Raw genomic sequence first — 18,917 nt, 5'->3', positions numbered from 1 at the left:
TACCTCACTGACTTCTTTGCACACATCCTATGAGACAGATATCATTATTTCATGGAGGTTAACTAACTTGACCAAGGTCATGACACCTAGTAAGAAGAGCATTCAGAATTCAAATACAGGTCTTCCAACTCCAAAATTCCATGTTCTTCCAGCTTATATCAGTCAACTTTTTCTAATATTTCTGCGGTTTTCCCTAAAGCATTCTATTTACTTGGATCCCAAGATATATGTATTGGGAAGCTTGAGAAGATTTGCTTTCCCCTGGCAGGCCAGTAGGACACTGCCATGGTGGTCACCCCCACCCCCATATTTAGACCGTGTGTTAATGTTAGTGCATCCGGGCTCTGAATTCCCTGTGTAGCGGCTGTGACTAAGTCACTAGAATAATTGGAGAGAGGGTACGTTGCCATGGCTCTGGGCCTGAGATTTTCATTTGTACAATGTAGGTGTCAAATCAGTTGTTAATTAAATCTTTTCCGTCATTTATGATCTGACACTTGCTCCATCACTTGCCAGCACAGTGACCTCATCAATTGAGGGCTGTGATGAGTTTCTCCTGAGCTTCCTCATTCTCCTTCTCCCTTACCAAACAGCCTGTGTTTGGTAAATGTCTATGGGATGGGTAAGGTGTATTTGTGTGCATCTGAGAGCTGTAAACCTGGGCATTTGGGAAAGCTGGGAAAGGATGGGGGCAGACCAGGTACTTTGTCATGTCAAATGAGATACTAATGCCTCTGTCTCTCTGTTACAGGGCCCAACATCTGTGCCACACGAGGCGTGAGCTCCTGCCAGCAATGTCTGGCTGTGAGTCCCATGTGTGCCTGGTGCTCAGATGAGGTAAGCAGCAGATATCCGACTTTATTTCTTCCCCAGACTTAGCTGCTTTTGTGTAGAGACAGACCCATGGGGATATCTCCTTCCTCCTAAGTATACAAGCCCCTTGTCCCTTCTGAGCAAAACTAGGGAGAAGCCTTCCCACTGATGGGCGTCGAAGGGAGCTGTCATGGACTGTTGCTGGGAATGCCATCCAGAGTGTATTGCGTGGCCCCGGCCTTAGGCAGAGTGGTTAGGCCTGCTGGCCTCTCTGTAGCCATTGCCATCCTTTACCACACTTTGCTTGATTTTTGTTGGGGTGCAACACCCCCGAGAAGCAGGGCCTCGGGTCTCAAAAAGGGAGGCATGAGAGGGTTATAGGTACAAAGGGGATGCTGGCTTATGAACATTCCAGAATTTTTAAAAGGCAAGTAAGAGAGGGATCTTGCGCTTGTCTGGGGGGCTGTTTAGACAGAGGATCTCTTCTCTTCCCTTTTCCTGTCTGATGACCCCCATGGCTTTACATTTTCCCCTTTCTTTCTCCTCTTCCTCTCCTTCCTTCCTTCTCTTGGGAAGGTGTCAATGAAAGAAAGAGCTGGGCCAATTTGGTGAGGCTGGGAGGGTGACAGGAAAGGGTTAGCTGTGTCTAGGCAGATGATTTGTTGTGTCTGGGGCCCTAGGGAATGAGTGTGTCTGAGGGAATGGCTGTGTTTGTGGCTGGGATGGGAATTTGGAGCTGGCAAGAGCTGGGGGGTGAGTGTGGCTGGAGAAGGTCCAGTGACCACAGAGTCTGGGGCTGAGTCATGGGCCTGGTTCCCGGCAGGTGGTTACCTGAGCTCCTGGCCTGGCTGCGTGTCAGCCACCTGAGGTGCCCTCTCTGTCCCTGCCCTCTGCAGCTCCGTGACTGCTCTGACTCAGGCCCTCATTCTCTCCGCTTCTCTTCCCAATCTACTGAGTTTCCTAAAAAGGCAACCTCCCTGGAAGGCTGGTGGGGGGTGGGAGCCGAGAGGCTGTGTTTATCCCTCAACGAGAGGACAGCCAGAACGACAGAGGCCAGCCCAGCACACTGCGTTGGCCTCTGAGCAGTTCAGCACGAGAACTGCTTCCAGAGGCAGCTGCCCAACATCTGGGCCACATTGACTTCGTTTAGCAAATGAGATATTCCCTGGGGCTGGGAGTTGGGGGTGGGGCTGGGTTGAGTGAGCCCTTCCCCTCCACCCCGCAGGTTCTCCACCCCTCTGGGCTGAACTGGCTGCTCAAGTGTGATGTGGCCTCCTCCCTTCTCATTTGCCATATGCTCCTTCCCTTGGTCACCATCGTGATATTATTAAGCTTCTTTTACGAGGAAGTTGGAATTCTGCAGCTGAATCCTCGAAGAAGGGAAAGCTGGATGGGGAGGGCGCCTCATTGGATTGGATGGCCTGTAGCTGGTTGGAGCAGAGGGGTAGCCAGGGCAGAAGCCCTAGTATCACTCAAAAGATGCTCCCCTCTCTTCAACCCAAAGCAAGACAAAATGGAGAAACTGTGGTTCAGAGGAGTCTGGGATTCTTGGAATGTCTGTCACCTGTCTTGATCTGCATAGGAACAAGCCAGGTAACTGGCCTGCTGAGGCCATGCTGAGGCCTGACCAGACAAAGCCCTTAGGTCATGTGACCAGAATTTGGAGATATACAGAGAATATTTATTGATGGCCGTGGTGAATTTTTTCCCATGGGGCATACCAAGGTGGGAGGAGGGAAGAAGGAGGGTGGGAAAGGTACCAGGTAGGATCAAAATATAATGTAGGACTAGCCTAGGGATGGGGGATGGAGTCAGAGAGAAGATGGGTGTATCCAGGACCAAAGAAAACTAATGAGAGGCGATAGGTGGTCCAATAAGATATTTTCTAGGAGGATGGAATTTAAAAAGGAAAGTGTTTTTTTTGTTTTTGGTTTTTTTGAGTGATAAAGTCAGATTTATTGCTCTGGATTGAATCAGTGGACAGGACCTAGGGAGGGGGAGGGGGACACAGGAAGTTAGTGAAGCATCCTCCAGGCCTTTGCTGAGTTCTCAGCACCCTGGGGAAGTGGGAGGGCCAAGGGCTTAGTGAATGACTACAATTATCTCTCTAATAGGGGAGGAAGGGTAGCAGAGGAGACCAGTGTGGGTTAACATTTGTCAACCAGGGAGAAATGGGAGGTGGGAATCCCGGACTGTAACTTGAACAGGACTGCTGTTTTTTTCCTGAGGGCTTCCCCTGCACTGACCAAGTTTAACTGCTGAAAGTGTCTTGGCTGTTGATTTTAAAAACCAAAAGTGAACCATCTGGGCCACTTTGCATGTGATTTGTTGAATAATCAATCCTGGAGAGCCCTCTGCTCCTGCCTCTCCTGCCTTGGCTGTTACAGGCAGAGTTGGCAGTGCCTGGAAAAACAACTGGTTGGGCTCAGCTTTCCCTGGTCCTGGAGGACAGCAGCTCTGGGTGTGGATAGCAAGCCGTTGGCTGGGTAATAGGAAAACATAGCCAGTGTGGATGAGTGCAGAGTTTTGGGCTCATCTGTATAGGGTGTGTTCTTGGGGGACTGGATACTGATATGGGCTGGGGTGGTGTGCTGTCTCTGGACTGTGAATCCGGCAGAGAGGCTGGCTTCACAGAGAGGTTCAACTTGTGGTCTTGGCCTTCGTGGCATCATGTTGGGATCTAGAACCTTCCACATTTGCCTGCTGGTGAGAATCACCTAGGGTGCTTGTTAAATGTAAGGGTTTCCAGGATGGACCCTGAACCTATTGCGTCAGAATGGGTTGTTACAATAGCAAGTTTGGCAAATATTGCTAATTGAAGGGGCTGATCATTGGGGTCATGATGGGTGGAGCTGGAGTTAAGGTTGCCAGATAAAATACAGGACACCCCAGTTAAATTTGAATCAAACAACAAATACTTTTAGTATAAGCATGTCCCAAGTACTTTTAGTATAAGTATATCCCAAATATTTACCAAATTTGGCAACCCTAATGTGGAGAGAAATACTAGGAATTCTTCTATAGTTGTGAGTGCACGTCAGAAGGTAGACCTGCTCACACTCAGCCTGACATCCATGGATAAAACAAGAAGAAAGTGTTTGGATTCCACAAAGAAGAAGACTCTAAAAGGACTTACTTCTCATTTTTCTTCTCTGCCTTTTTGGTGGGGGGAGGTTTAGGCCACTGTTTAATTCCTTTTTAGTCACTAATATAATTTCATTCTCACTTCTCTGCTGCTTTTTCTTTCTTACTATTTTTTTTTCTTAATCTGGAGGGCAAACTCTCATCTTGAGTGTTTGGCCCCAATTTGTTATCATAAAAAAAAGGCATAATATTAAAAGTGCTCCTCCCTCTGTAAACAGTGGGGTGTGAGTATCAATAACCATAAACTAAAATGCTCTCCTTTTCCTCTCCTTTCTGTCCCCTCCACACCTCTCTGTCTCTATGTTCAAGTGATTTCTTGTCCTTACCAGATGTCAAGAGAACCATGTTCATTCTTTTGGATTGGAGGCATTTGTTAGCACTCTGGGGAAATAAAATGTACCACGACCTATGTGTTCCTTGTCCTCCAAGAAAGAGTATGCAATAATAGCAGTACTTAGAATGGTAATAGTAGAAAAGAGTCGCCTATTTGAATCTATTTGTTTATATCAGATCAAAAGGATTTGAGTATATTTGACTTTCGTTGAGATTTTTATATTTTGAAAGCATTTCCCATTCACAGCTTTATCCCCTGTCCCACCCTGTGAAATAAGTAGAATAATGACAGTTATTCATGCTGTCCTTTCCCAGTTTCTAAAATGGGATTAATGGAGAATGGGACTAGGAGCTGAATTCCCGCCAGGAGAGGGCGGGAATTCAGCTCACCCTGCACGTGGGTTGGGACCTCCCACTGCTGTGCTCTGGCTCTTCCCCTGGGTCTTGGTTATCTTTGCCCTTTTTGTGTAACATCTGGTTTCACTGGGAACTGGAACTTGAACACTCCTCCCCCCCTCCTTCCAGCTTTCTCTCTGAGTAACCTGGACACATTCCTTTTACCTTCTCAGCCTGGGTTATTAAGAAAGGAATGTGGCCCAGATGTGTTGAGGTCAGTGCCTTGGTGTCCTTTTGGGACAGCAGGCTCTCAGGGCGAGCGTGGCTGAGGAGCAGGCCTGTTATGTTCCTGACCCCTGATGTCAGCGACCAGAGAGGGAGGGAAGGAGACAGTTTTTGTTTCTCAGTGTTTAGATTTCTTCGGAAATTCATAACAAACCATAAGCACTGTCAGCAAGGCTTGGCACTTCAAACTTTCTTCTAATAAACACTGCCACGTTAGGAAATGGGGGTCAGGAAACCCCCGCCAAGATATTCTCTCCCTTCACCGTTGCAGCCTGAAGATACATGATGGCCTTGCTGTTCTCATTGTTTCCTGGTCTCCCCCTTCCCTCTCCTCTCCTTCAGCATCTGTCTTAGTCCTGGAAAGGATCAGCAACTCAGGGCATCTCGGTCCATCCAATCATTGCCTTTTTTGGAAGGTTTTCTCTCTGGGGTTTTGTGGGACCCTGGAATCAGAGATACAGTAGGGAGTTTTTTGAGCAAGAAAGAGACTGCTTCCTGAGAGAGAAGAGTTGGGAGAGATGGACAGAAACAGCAAGAATTGGGGCACAAAAACGTACAGTGTTCGTGAGTTCTCCCTTCTGCCATTCTGTCCCTGGCAGAGGGACCTGGCTGGGTGAGGGGAGGGCATCTTCATCTCTCTGAGGAGCTCTGATGTCCTGTTGGGATCTTCTGAACCAGGGAGATTAAGTCTCATGTACCATTTCCCATTGCTGATGCCATTTCTCTACCTCAGACCCGTGAAGAGGAAGAAGGAAGCTGCTGGCTTCTGGAAGCTCTTTCCACATTTTGCCCGGGCTAGGGCGGTCCTCATGCCATTTGTGTCCGTTCAGGCTGCTGTAGCAAAAATACCGCAGGCAGGCTGGCTAAACAACAAACATTTATTTCTTACAGTTCTGGAGGCTAGAAAGTCCAAGATCAAAGGAGCAGCAAATTCAGTGTCATCGATGGCCATCTCCTCACCGTGTCCTCCCATGGTGGAAGGGGCCAGGGAGGTGTCTGGGGCCTTCTTTTAAAATAAGGGCACAATCCCATTCATGAGGGCTCCACCTCATGACCTGTCACCTCCCAAGACCCCACCTCCTAATACCACCACCTTGGAGATTAGGGTTTAATATATGAATTCTGGGGGGACACACATTCAGTCTGTAGTACTGTTGGTGTTGTTCATGGTCCCATCCACATGGGGAAGCCTTTCTGCCTATCAGAGGAGGGCTGGGCAGGAGTGGGAGAGGGGCGTCGAGCATCGGGAGGGGTTTAAGCTACAGAGTCCTGAGTTTCTGAGTATGGATGTCTCCTTGTGGCCCAGTCCCTCTCCTGGAAACATGGCTTCCAGTCACCTGAGGGGCTGAGGAGGCAGAATGTTATCTGTCCTTCCCACACCTCCCGTATCCCCATCTTGCATCCTGTTCCCTACCTGGTGCATTCTCAGGTGTGGCTCTTCCCGGGACTGTTTCTTCTACGTTCCTGCTTCTCTGCCTTGATTCCCGCTCTACACAGAATGCAATACAACGTACCGTTTTATGAGGATAATTACAGTCAGACGATCCAGTCAGCATCTCACTTCTGCCACTTCTTAGCTCTGTAGCTTTGGGCAAAATACTTAATTTCTCCAAACCTTCGATTTCTTACTTGTAAGATTGGGTTCCTCATTTGTGAAACCTCCAAGCCTCAGGTTTGTAATTTGTAAAATAATAATAATTCCAGCATTACAGAACCGTGATCAGGAGGATTGCAATAATCCACGTAAAGTGCTTGTTATGGTACCTGACATGCAGTGAGTACTCCATAAATGTTAACACTAGCTGTTCTGGGATATTGGTGTGGGTTATTCAGCTGACTTCTGGAAGTGGTTGTGAGAGGGGGTGGGTAGGGATGCGGGGGATTGTGGGGTTGAAGGCCTAGATATTTCGAAATAGGTCCAAGGAGGGGTTTTCTAGCTTTGCAGGCAGTTCCCCCAGCCTGGCAAGAAGCCCTTATGGGCTTGAGCCCACACGGTGCTGGCTAAGTTTGCTGAATGTCAGAGCAGGAAGGGACTGAGAACACCATGTCATCTAACCCCTTTAACAGGGGTGAACAGGTGAGGGAACTGAGGCTCAGTGGAGTGAAATGACTTATCTGAGGTCACAGGCTGGTTAGTGGCAGACCTAGGATTGAACCCATTTCCTGATTTCTAGCGTTCATTCCAATGCAGCATGTCCCCCGTTCAATACTCAGGTGGAAACACACACTGAGCCCCAGAGGGCTGTGGGATACACACCGGGGTGTTTGGAAGGGCACTCAGTCTGCCATTTGGCCAGGGTGAGGGAGGAAGCTGAAAGTGATAGGACAGGCTCTGATCAGTGGCTTGACATCGTGGGATTTGCCTAAGCTTGTGAAGTTTATTCAAAATTAATTTATCCAGGAACTATTTATAGAACATCTTACAATAATAGCTGAGATTTATTGAGCATTTACACTATGGCAGGCACTGTGCTGTGTGTTTTACACACACTGTCTTATATGGGCTTGCAGAACATCCCTGTGAAGCTGGGGCTATTATTATTTTCATGTTATAGATGAGGAAACGAAGCCTGGAGAGTTTAGGTGACTCGCCCTAGTAACCAGCTAGTAAGAGGCAATGCTGCGATATAGTCTCAGCCAATCTGTGCTCTTAGCGCCTACTCTCTGCTGCTTCCCCATATCCTACCCCCATCACTTAGTTGTCAGTCTCACGTTGTGTGCTGGGAATAGAGGGGAAATGAGACACAAATAGTCCCTGCCTTCGTGGATCTCATACCCCAGCCAGTGTTTTAACACAGTGCCTTCCAAACTGTTTTGACCCTCACCTACAGAAAGACATACATTGTTATCATTATTTATTATACATATTATACCCTACTCCCCAACATATAAACCTTTCCTGGGACTTCCCTGGTGGTCCAGTGGGTAAGACTCCACGCTCCCAACGCAGGGGGCCCGGGGTTTGATCCACGGTGGGGGAACTAGATCCCGCATGTTGCAACTAAGAAGCCCGCCTGCCACAATGAAGATCCCCTGTGCCGCAACTAAGACCTGGCACAGCCAAAATAAATGAATAAAATAAAAACTAAATATTAATAAAAAGAAGCTTAAAAAAGATTTAAACTTAAAAAATAAATAAACCTTTCCCAAAACAATATTTACTTTTACCACTTACACACTTTGGTACTTTCTATTCTATTATGTTGCATTTTAATAAGTTGGTGGTTGAGACCTACTACATTGATTTTTGAGACCCACAGGTGGGTTGCATTTTACAGTTTGAAAAACACTGGTCCAACAGGCCTCTTATTGTACTGTTCCTCTTCCTACCTACCCATCCATGAGCAGGCACTCACCCAACCTTTCTGATGCCTCAGTCTCCCCCTTCTGTACAACAGGCCTAGGGGCTATCTTAGGAAGGACCACATGAGTTCATTTATGTTGGTTTAGCTCCAAAGTGCTGGGTAAGCTCTAGGCTGCTGGGATGTGGCAGAGCCTGCAGGAAGCAGAGAACCACCGTAGCTCTGATCACAGGGCTTCCTCTCGTCTTACAGGCTCTGCCTCCGGGCTCGCCCCGCTGTAACCTGAAGGAGAATCTGCTGAAGGATGACTGCGCCCTGGAGTCCATCGAGTTCCCCATCAGCGAGGCCAGAATCCTGGAGGCCAGGCCCCTCAGTGACAAGGGCTCTGGAGACAGCTCCCAGATCACTCAAGTCAGTCCCCAGAGGATTGCACTCCGGCTACGGCCAGGTGGGGATCCTGCAGAAGTAGCTCACAGTGGAATTGGGGTGGGAAGAGAAGGATGTGGAGGGAAGTGTGGGCAGGAGAATGGAAGAAAGTGGAAGGTTTGGGGACTTGAAGTCAGAAGATCTGAGTTTGAATCTTAACTCTTCCATATATTAGCTATTTGACTTTGGGCAAGTTACTTAACCCTTCTAACTTAGTAGGTACACAAAAAATGTTTGTTTCTTCTTTCCCCCAATGCCTGTTTTACCCAGCATATAGCTTTTTATTGAGGCTCAAGTGAGTCTAAGATGAGAAAGCAACTTGTAAGCTCGTTTTCCATGTAAGATTGGAGCAGGGCATGCATGGGGGCAGAGAAAATAGGGCAGGAGACCTTCAGAGGGGGGAAGGATTAGGCTAAGAGACAGGCTTTTTAAAAAAAAATTATTTTTGGCTCCGTTGGGTCTTTGTGCTGCATGTGGGCTTTCTCTAGTTGCAGCGAGCGGGGGCGACTCTTTGTTGCAGTGCGCGGGCTTCTCATTGCGGTGGCTTTTCTTGTTGCAGAGCATGGGCTCTCAGCATGTGGGCTTCAGTAGTTGTGGCACGTGGACTCAGTAGTTGTGGCTTGCCAGTTCTAGAGCACAGGCTCAGTAGTTGTGGCTCACGGGCTTAGTTGCTCCGTGGCATGTGGGATCTGCCCGGACCAGGGATTGAATCCGTGTCCCCTGCGTTGACAGGTGGACTTTTAATCTCTGCGCCACCAGGGAAGTCCAGAGACAGGCTTTTCTGAAGCACTCATTTTGACTTTTCAATTAAGTCAAGAATTTAAGAAAGTACCTTCTACGTGCAAGGCATATATTGGTTACTATGGGATTCAGAGAAGGGTGGGACATAGTTCCCACCTTTTACAGAGTCTGAAGTGTAATAACTGCCAACACTTCTGTGACTCAGGGTGGTAGACCCTTGGGACCCAGAGGATGAGACAGATGAGGATTTAGAGAGGGTGGAGACTTTTAGAATGGAAAAGAAGAGGTTAAGGGCTTCCCTGGTGGTGCAGTGGTTGAGAGTCCGCCTGCCGATGCAGGGGACGCGGGTTCTGTGCCCTGGTCCAGGAAGATCCCACATGCCGTGGAGTAGCTAGGCCCGTGAGCCATGGCCGCTGAGCCTGCGCGTCCGGAGCCTATGCTCCTCAACGGGAGAGGCCACAGCAGTGAGAGGCCTGCGTACAGCAAAAAAAAAAAAAAGAGGTTAAAAGTAAGAGGGTCAAGAGATTGGAAGAGGTATAGAATTGCAAGGGGAGAGGAAAAGGGACCAGGGCTTTCAAGTTTGGTTTGATTAAAAAGTTACTTCAGAGAATTCCCTGGAGGTCCAGTGGTTAAGACTTGGTGCTTTCACTGCCAGGTCCCGGGTTCAATCCCTGGTCGGGGAACTAAGATCCCGCAAGACGAGTGGTGAGGAAAAAAAAAAAAAATGTTACTTCATCCCAGCTGTGTCCAAATCTACTTAAGTCTTAGAGGGAGAAGAGGAGAAGAATTAACGTCCTTCTGCCTTGCAGATGATTCGAAGAATTTCTCCGTCCAAGTTCGGCAGGTGGAGGATTACCCTGTGGACATCTACTACTTAATGGACCTGTCTTATTCCATGAAGGATGATCTGTGGAGCATCCAGAACCTGGGTACCAAGCTGGCCTCCCAGATGCGTAAGCTCACCAGTAACCTGCGGATTGGCTTCGGGGCCTTTGTGGACAAGCCCGTTTCACCATACATGTACATCTCCCCACCAGAGGCCCTCAGAAACCCCTGCTATGAGTAAGTCTCTCTTCTAGAAGCCAGGGCAGCATCTCTCCTCATTGCCTCAGACAAATCCAAGTCCTGCTTCCTCTTTCTAGTCTAGGGTAGCTTTGTTGGCTGCCTTCTGGCCAAATCATATCTCCTCTCTACCATGGTCTCTCTGTCCGGCAAGTGGGCCAACCCATTGTTCTGGAGTGTTGTATTAGTAGAGTCCAAGACTGTTTGGAGACCTGGAAAGGAAATCCATCAGCTTCTTGGTCTAGGCCACGAATAAATAGTATAAGTAGATAGAGGAGTTACGATTTCAGAATGATTGATTCCATTGCTATTGTCCTCGTTATCCAGGATATGAGTCCTGCAGGGTTAAAATGCAAGGAATTAAGTCCTAGAGGCATAGGAAAGAGTGGAAATGATATTTGTTGAATGCTCTAATAGCATACGTTGATGTGTCCCTCTGTTGAGAGTTGGACTTACAACTGAATGGCTTATTTATTTGTTGGAGACTATGCAAATCCATGGATTATAATTTAAAATGATGGTTACCGAGCCTGACAAGGTATGAATTTACTTTTTAGATTCGAGAGTTATATGATGTGCCTTTTTAACCTTCTGTCTGGATTGTAAGGTTCCCCGGAAATTGTGTCAGCCATCAGTTAAACAGACCATCGGACTGGGGACAGAAATGCTCCTGTTCGGCACAGAGCTATCAATTTATTGGTAGTTCAGGGACATTAAGTTACTGACGAACTTTTGCTTTGTTGTTGTGTTAATGTTACTTTAGAGAGGTGTTAAGTATAAAGTGATAGCAACAACAACTAGAGCCTCACTCTGATCTAAAAGCGTTACATCTATTAACTCATTTAAGCCTCACAACTCTTATGAGATATGTGTTATCATGTCCCCATTGCTTTATAGGTTAGGTATAGAGAAGCTTGCCTAGGGTTCCATGACTAGTAAGTCAAGGAGCTGGGATTTGAACCCAGGTAGTCTGGTTCCACAGTTCACTCCCTTATCCTCTGATCTAGCTAGAGATTAGGTCAATGTGATGCCTAGGTAATTTGAAGGGTTTGGCGTCTAACCTGTCTGGGTAATGGTAGTTGTATAGAACTCGCCTGGGCATTCCACTGTCTATATCTGTCCCCCTCTTTTCCCTCCCACTCCCCATGCAGCCTTTTCCATCAGATGTCTGCTTAAATCATTCCTTCCCTCCCCAGTATGAAGACCACCTGTTTGCCCATGTTTGGCTACAAACACGTGCTGACGCTAACTGACCAGGTGACCCGTTTCAATGAGGAGGTGAAGAAGCAGAGTGTGTCACGAAACCGAGATGCCCCAGAGGGTGGCTTTGATGCCATCATGCAGGCTACCGTCTGTGATGTAGGTTTGGAGGGCATGGAGTGCCAGGTGTGGGTGGTGCGGATCAAAACGGGGAAGGAAGTGGCTCAACTGTGGGGATTTCTATGTGAACTACGAGATAGGAACTAGGCAGAGCTTTGTACAATTTGAGCAACAGGTTGCTCCCGATCAGCAGCCTCTGCTTGTATCTGCTCCCTGGCCAGAGCTGATACTTTTGGGAACCTCAGTGGTCCCAGATGTTTCCTGGGAAGAGGATCTTCTCTGGAAGTGTATCAGAGTCAAGTCTGGGCTCACCTAACCTCGGCAAAGTGGGCAGATGTCCAGATGGGATTTCTTCTAGCCCAACCCAGCTCTGCGGATGCAGATGGGTTTCTAGATGGGCCATGTGATTATCACTGAAGAAGTTCTGTTTGGAGTTGAAGTAGGTGTCTTTCAGCTGCTTGAAGTAATGAGCCCTGAGACTGTTTTCCTAAAAGAACAGAAACCCCTGAGCTGGAAAACTCCAGCTTATGTTCCAAGGGCTAGGACTGAGGCCCTTGTCCAAGACAACTTGTCTAGCCCTTCAGATGGGGAGCTTCTTGGGTCTTTGTTTTGTACCAGTGACATGGCTAAAGTCGCTGTCTCTCTTTTGCCTTTTTTTTTTTTTAACAGGAGAAGATTGGCTGGAGGAATGATGCCTCCCACTTGCTGGTGTTTACCACTGATGCCAAGACCCATATAGCGCTGGATGGAAGGCTGGCAGGCATTGTCCAGCCCAACGATGGGCAGTGTCATGTGGGCAGTGACAACCATTATGCTGCCTCCACTACCATGGTGAGATTCTCGGTACCACCTATGGTTCCTATTCACTATGGCCAGGACTGCCCTAACCCAGGCAGTCTTTGTGTGAATGTGAAAATGGCAGCCTTTCCTCTGGGCAAGGCTCAGGGCTCTTTTCAGCCCGCCCTCACCTCTCCCACCTACTGGACACCCTCATCCAGGGTACCACCTGTACAGCCATTAGAGATGATCCTGACTGTGGTCGGTGTTACCACTGCCTCCAGCACCAGCAGCATCGTCATGGCATCCAGAGTGGACCCAGAGGACTTTTGCAGGTCCAGCTGGAAAGCAGGCCATCCTGTCGACTGTGCACGGATTAGCCCCTTCTTGGAATATCATGGTCACTTGTGGTTATTGGAAGAAGACAGAGGAAAAAGAGACAAAGCTCGTCAAAAGCATAGAAAGCCAGTCCTGTGAGGAAACGTTAAAGGGCTCAGAGTCATTTAGCTGGAATAAAAGAAGGCTAAAGGATGCTTTAGCTGATACATGAGAAGACTTTTTTTTAATTTATTTTTTATTGAGGTAACATTGGCTTATAACATTATATAAGTCTCATGGGTACAGCATTATATTTCTCCTTTGGTGTACGCTACAGCGTGCTCACCACCAAAAATTTAGTTTCCATCTGTCACTGTACAGTTGATGCCCTTTACCTATTTCTCCCTCCCCACAGCCCCTTCCCCTCTGGTAATCACTGCTCTGTATGAGAAGACCTCTTATAAGTTGTTTTCTGTGTAAGTTGTTTTCATTTAACCATGCAAGGTTAAATAAGAGGAGAGGAGATTACGTTGAAACCGGAGGAATTGCAGTAAGCCGTAAAGAGAACGTAGAGCCCTGCCGCATGCTGCCACTCTGAGTATCTAGAGGGAGGTGTGAACTCTTCATTTCTTAAAGACAATGTAGCAACTACCTCATCTAGGTGGCTTAAAGGTACATCTGTGAAAAGGAACCTGAGTTGCGTGATCTCATGAGCTCCCTGAAAGGTCTGGGATTCCAGGGACACGTTCATAATTTACCAGCACCCCCATTTTGGCTTGAATTCTTTGGTGTCAGCCATATACAGGTTGAGCACTGCCAGGCAGTGGGCGAGTCTGTAACGATTGACACCTAGTCTATGCAGGGCCTTACCAGGGGCCAAGGGAGACAACAAGACTATATAACGTCCCGCCCTTAGGGAGATTTTGGTTTGCTCCAGGAGATGTGGTACCGATAACAGAAGATGCATGATTACTGCTAACTGGGTAGAACAGTTGATGAGGATTTTAGGTATTCAAAAGAGGAACGCTCGCCATGAACTGGGATGATCAGGGAAGGCCTCCTGGAGGAGGTGGGACCTGAGCTGGGTCCTAAGGAAGGAGGAGCATTACCAAGAAGAAGGCCACTCGAGGTGGGAGAAAGACAGTGGGCCAGCTCGGTGGTAAGTAGAAGGGGGAGAGAGGTGAATGATTGGAAAGGAAGGTTGAGACCACATGGTGAAGGATTGCAAGCAACAACCCAAGGCATTTGTCAGTAGCTGCAAAGTGGGAGGAAGCTTCAAAACAACGAGGTCTGGCAGTACCTGACCCGTGGAAGCTGCTCCTTGGTACGAATGCATTGAATTTGAGTAGGAAGACAGAGGTGCTTAGTTCTGGCACTACCAGCTTGTGCCTCTTTATCTGTCCTTAGAGTTCACAACTGGGTTTGTGTTTGCCTCACATTGTCATGGGGTGAAAAGGTTTAAATCCCACCACTGTCAGGGCCATGGCACAAACCACCCAAGTCCTAAGGCTTAGAATCCATGGATGTATGTGAATAGACTTCTTAACTAACCATCACATCCTCTCTTTTCATAGGATTATCCCTCTCTGGGGCTGATGACCGAGAAGCTGTCCCAGAAAAACATCAATTTGATCTTTGCAGTGACTGAAAATGTAGTCAATCTCTACCAGGTGACCATGCCTTTGGGGCTTCCTGGAGTGGGAGTGGGGCCTGTGATGGGTGGACTTGTCTCAGGGAACCAGCCCACACCAGCTTTGGCCATGCTCCCTAACTGGGAAAGACCCAGGAGCTAATGATTCCTCTCGACGGTCTCTCTCCTCCAACTTTGAACCTAGCAGGATAGGTGTGTTGTTGTTGGCAGTGGTGGAGGGGAGTAATTCAGTGGGGAGAGGGGTGTGAGAGGTTCTCTATAATTTTGCTCAGTGCTGAAAAACTGCTAGATATATTCCTGGCATTGACAAGTAAAATATCCCATCCTGGGCTTCCCTGGTGGCGCAGTGGTTGAGAGCCCGCCTGCCGATGCAGGGGACGCGGGTTCGTGCCCCAGTCCGGGAGGATCCCACATGCCGCAGAGCGGCTGGGCCCGTGAGCCGTGGCCGCTGGGCCTGCACATCCGGGGCCTGTGCTCCGCAGCGGGAGAGGCCGCAGCGGTGAAAGGCCCGTGTACCGCAAAAAAAAAAAAAAAATCCCATCCTTCCCTCAAGTTTCATTTCAAGACCCTCAGTCTGATTTGGGGAGGGCTTTTGGAGCCCACCAGCTTCATCAGTCATCCCCGGACATCTCTGTCTTCCTTTCTAGAACTATAGTGAGCTCATCCCAGGGACCACAGTGGGGGTCCTGTCTACTGATTCCAGCAATGTCCTCCAGCTCATTGTTGATGCTTACGGGGTAAGTGTCTTACACTGGGAATGGGCCTGCTAAGAGTCCACTTCACTTGGCATTACCCAGGAGGGCTCAGATTTGGGAGTCCTGGCTGCAAGTCCACCATGCAGCTTTCACCGCCTTCCTCTTCTTCCAGAGGCCAGGAAGTGATAGCCAGCACTGGGAGGACTGCAGCCGTCTGAGATAGAAATGGCTCAGAAAGGAACGCCAAGGAGGCTTAGGAACAATGGGGGAAGAGCTTAGAGAAGGTGGAAGAGAGAGGATGGGGATGGTGATGAGGACGAGCAGGGCCCTGAAATTGGGGGGGGCTGGTGCAGAGTGATGGAGATCTGGGCTCCAGCAATAGAGCAGAGAGGGAGCTGAACCATGGGGAATGTGAGGTTGATGAAAGATCAGGTAGAAAGTGCTACTAGCCAAGGTGACCAGTATTAGCACTCCCTTCTCACACGTCCGTGAGGCCTGCAGGAGGGCGTAGCTGGTTTAGATTTTACCCAGACTCACCTAGAAGCAAGTGGAGAAAGAGAGAGAGCATGTCTTGGGCTGGAAATATAGCAGGAAACAGGCTCCTAGGGATGCTCTGGCAGCTTGCAGGTGGACCTCAGCATCTGGCACTGCAGGTGAGTCCAGGACCATCTGGGAGGTTTTGCTTGGGATGTAATTGGCTCCTACTCATTTCCTCTCAGCCCATTTTCTTATCTTCTCTTGCCCTTTTCTGCTCAGAAAATCCGCTCTAAAGTAGAGCTGGAAGTGCGTGACCTCCCTGAGGAGTTGTCCTTATCCTTCAACGCCACCTGTCTCAACAACGAGGTCATCCCAGGCCTTAAGTCTTGTGTCGGACTCAAGATTGGAGACACGGTGAGGTGGGCTGGGCAGGGGCTGAGGCTGCAGCTCTGACCTTAGCCTGTGCCCCAGAGCGTCTGTGGGCACCCACCCCTTCCTTCCCTGTACCTTCTTTCTGAACGTCCTTACAAGTTAGATGTAATGGAGCTGCCAGCCTTTTCCTCTGAGGCTTCTGTTGCCTATTCTCTATCTGTTAAGTAACTTCACCATCAGGATTTTTAAAAACTTGCGTTTAGGTTACCTCTGTTTATGCACAGTTGATTGCAAATGAAAATATTTCTACCTTCAGCCCCTAACTGGTCTCCAGCCTCCCCTAAGGTAATGCCTTTCTTTGCTTCACAAGGTAAAACAGCAGTGTCATCTATAAATATTTATTGACCACCGACTTTGTGCCAGGCATTGTTCCAGCTGCTGAAGATTTGGCAGCAAACAGAATAGGCAAAAATAGCCACGCTTGGGCTTCCCTGGTGGTGCAGTGGTTGAGAGTCCGCCTGCCGATGCAGGGGACACGGGTTCGTGCCCCGGTCCAGGAAGATCCCACATGCCGCGGAGCGGCTGGGCCCGTGAGCCACGGCCGCTGAGCCTGCGCGTCCGGAGCCTGTGCTCCGCAACGGGAGAGGCCACAACAGTGAGAGGCCCGCGTACCGCAAAAAAAAAAAAAAAAAAAGAAAAAAAGCCACCCTCGAAATTAACACAACATTTTAAATCAATTATACCCCAATAAAAATTAAAAAGAAAAAAAAAATATACACACACAAAATACCCACCCTCCTGGAACGTCAGAATGCAAATGTTCATTTTGCCTCTCCAGTCCATCTATAGTTTTCCTTCCTTAGTGGCTGGTTCTTCTCTGCTTCTGCCTTAGGGGAGAGGGGTTGGTGAAAGGGGTGGAAAAAAAGAGGGGATATCTATAGCTATATCATCTATATCTGCATCATCTCTGTCTATATATCTGTTTCCATCCATCCATCTCTCTATCTTCCAGGCACATGTGCACACACCCTATGTAAAACATACTGGCCTGAAACATGTTTGATCGCAGAAGTGATGAAATGTTTTGTGGAAATTGCACAGTAGACTCCGAGCCTGTGGTTGGCCACTGTGTGGTGTGAAATAGTGCTTTGTATATCTTGATGATATTACGTAATCAGTCCCTCTAGCTTATTTGGCCACGGCAGAGCGTTTGTAAGATCAAAGGTTCTTTTCTGCTTGAGCTGGTTTATTTTCACGTATGGAATTTTAGAAAAAAGCTATCTTGTGATTGTAAACCACGTCTACACCCAGCCAGATATGTCCCAACTGCACAACTATCCCCAGGCTCTTGCTTTGGCTTTGCAGACCGTGGTGGTGGGAAGGCTGAGGAACTCCAGCTTGCTGGGGGACAGGACACCCAGTTTGGGTATTCCTGGGCAGGGCAGGGAACAGCTTCTTTCCCTCCAGGGCTGGAGTATCAACAGGGTCCACCTGTGTCAGAATGCGATCTTACTTTCCATCCAGGTGAGCTTCAGCATTGAGGCCAAGGTGCGTGGCTGCCCCCAGGAGAAGGAGAAGTCCTTCACCATCAAGCCTGTGGGCTTCAAAGACAGCCTCACCGTCCAGGTCACCTTCGACTGTGACTGTGCCTGCCAGGCCCAGGCTGAGCCTCACAGCCACCACTGCAACAACGGCAACGGGACCTTTGAGTGTGGGGTGTGCCGCTGCGGGCCTGGCTGGCTGGGGTCCCAGTGTGAGTGCTCAGAAGAGGACTACCACCCCTCCCAGCAGGACGAGTGTAGCCCCCGGGAGGGCCAGCCCATCTGCAGCCAGCGGGGCGAGTGTCTCTGTGGCCAGTGCGTCTGCCATAGCAGTGACTTTGGCAAGATCACGGGCAAGTACTGCGAGTGTGATGACTTCTCCTGTGTCCGCTACAAGGGGGAGATGTGCTCAGGTGAGTAGAACTGCACACCCCTCCCGTCCTGGTACCCCCACACACTCACACATCTGCAGCCTCTGGAAATGGATGCAGGCCAGGGCTTGAGGTGGGCACAGGAAGGCCCGGGGCAGAGCGAGTAGATGGTGTGCCACTCCAATGGCAGGAAACAGAAGTGAGTTTCTCTTTAATCCTCTCAGCTCCCTCTGCCCTTGCTCGAGGGGCACAAGGAAGAGAAATGAGCATCTGCTTCCTGGGGCTTCTCTGCTAGAAGAGGGTGGGAAGACGTGGGGAAACTTGAAAGTGAAGATAGTTTTTTTTTTTCTTTTCCTTCATCTGCCCTTCCGCTAGTATTTTGTCACTGGTTCCTAATCTTTTCGAGGATATGGACCAACCCCTTTTTAAGTTTAAAAACAATCACTGACTGATGATAATTAAATTTTTAGTATATATAGGTTGGAAACTACATGGTGTCAGAATATGTAATGAAGTTAGTAACATTTATTTATTTTCAAACAATTATTTTACATGAATTTATTTTTTCATCACAAAAGACGTGGAAAATAGTAATGTATATGCAAGATATTGGAGCGCATTTAATATGTCAGTATACTTAAGACAATGACTGGAAAATAGTGAGCTCTTATTAAATGTTGGTACTATTTTGTTATCACTGTTGATATACTATTACTTTTTGTACTCGAGATCGCTGTTGTCCAATATGGTGGTTATTTAAATTAAGAGTAAAGTCTAGGGCTTCCCTGGTGGCGCAGTGTTTGGGAGTCCGCCTGCCGATGCAGGGGACGCGGGTTCGTGCCCCGGTCCGGGAGGATCCCGCATGCTGTGGAGCGGCTGGGCCCGTGGGCCATGGCCGCTGAGCCTGTGCATCCGGAGCCTGTGCATCCAGAGCCTGTGCTCCGCAGCGGGAG

General features: G+C 48.5%; 1 protein-coding gene across 1 annotated transcript in view; it reads left to right on the top strand.

Moving 5' to 3' along the window:
* The window catches only part of ITGB3 (integrin subunit beta 3), a 49,306-nt gene that overhangs the window by 14,912 nt on the left and 15,477 nt on the right, over window positions 1–18,917 (top strand). The window contains exons 2-10 of the mRNA XM_065897255.1: window positions 752–837; window positions 8,466–8,661; window positions 10,190–10,442; window positions 11,639–11,801; window positions 12,432–12,593; window positions 14,432–14,527; window positions 15,156–15,245; window positions 15,960–16,094; window positions 17,577–18,006. Of these exons, the coding sequence (XP_065753327.1) occupies window positions 752–837; window positions 8,466–8,661; window positions 10,190–10,442; window positions 11,639–11,801; window positions 12,432–12,593; window positions 14,432–14,527; window positions 15,156–15,245; window positions 15,960–16,094; window positions 17,577–18,006 (1,611 nt within the window). The remainder of the gene's footprint in view (window positions 1–751; window positions 838–8,465; window positions 8,662–10,189; window positions 10,443–11,638; window positions 11,802–12,431; window positions 12,594–14,431; window positions 14,528–15,155; window positions 15,246–15,959; window positions 16,095–17,576; window positions 18,007–18,917) is intronic.

The sequence above is a fragment of the Phocoena phocoena genome, chromosome 19 (genome assembly GCF_963924675.1).
Source record: "Phocoena phocoena chromosome 19, mPhoPho1.1, whole genome shotgun sequence".
Lineage (NCBI taxonomy): Eukaryota > Metazoa > Chordata > Mammalia > Artiodactyla > Phocoenidae > Phocoena > Phocoena phocoena.
Note: the sequence above shows the minus strand (reverse complement) of the source record. Positions and strands in the feature narration are given on the sequence as shown.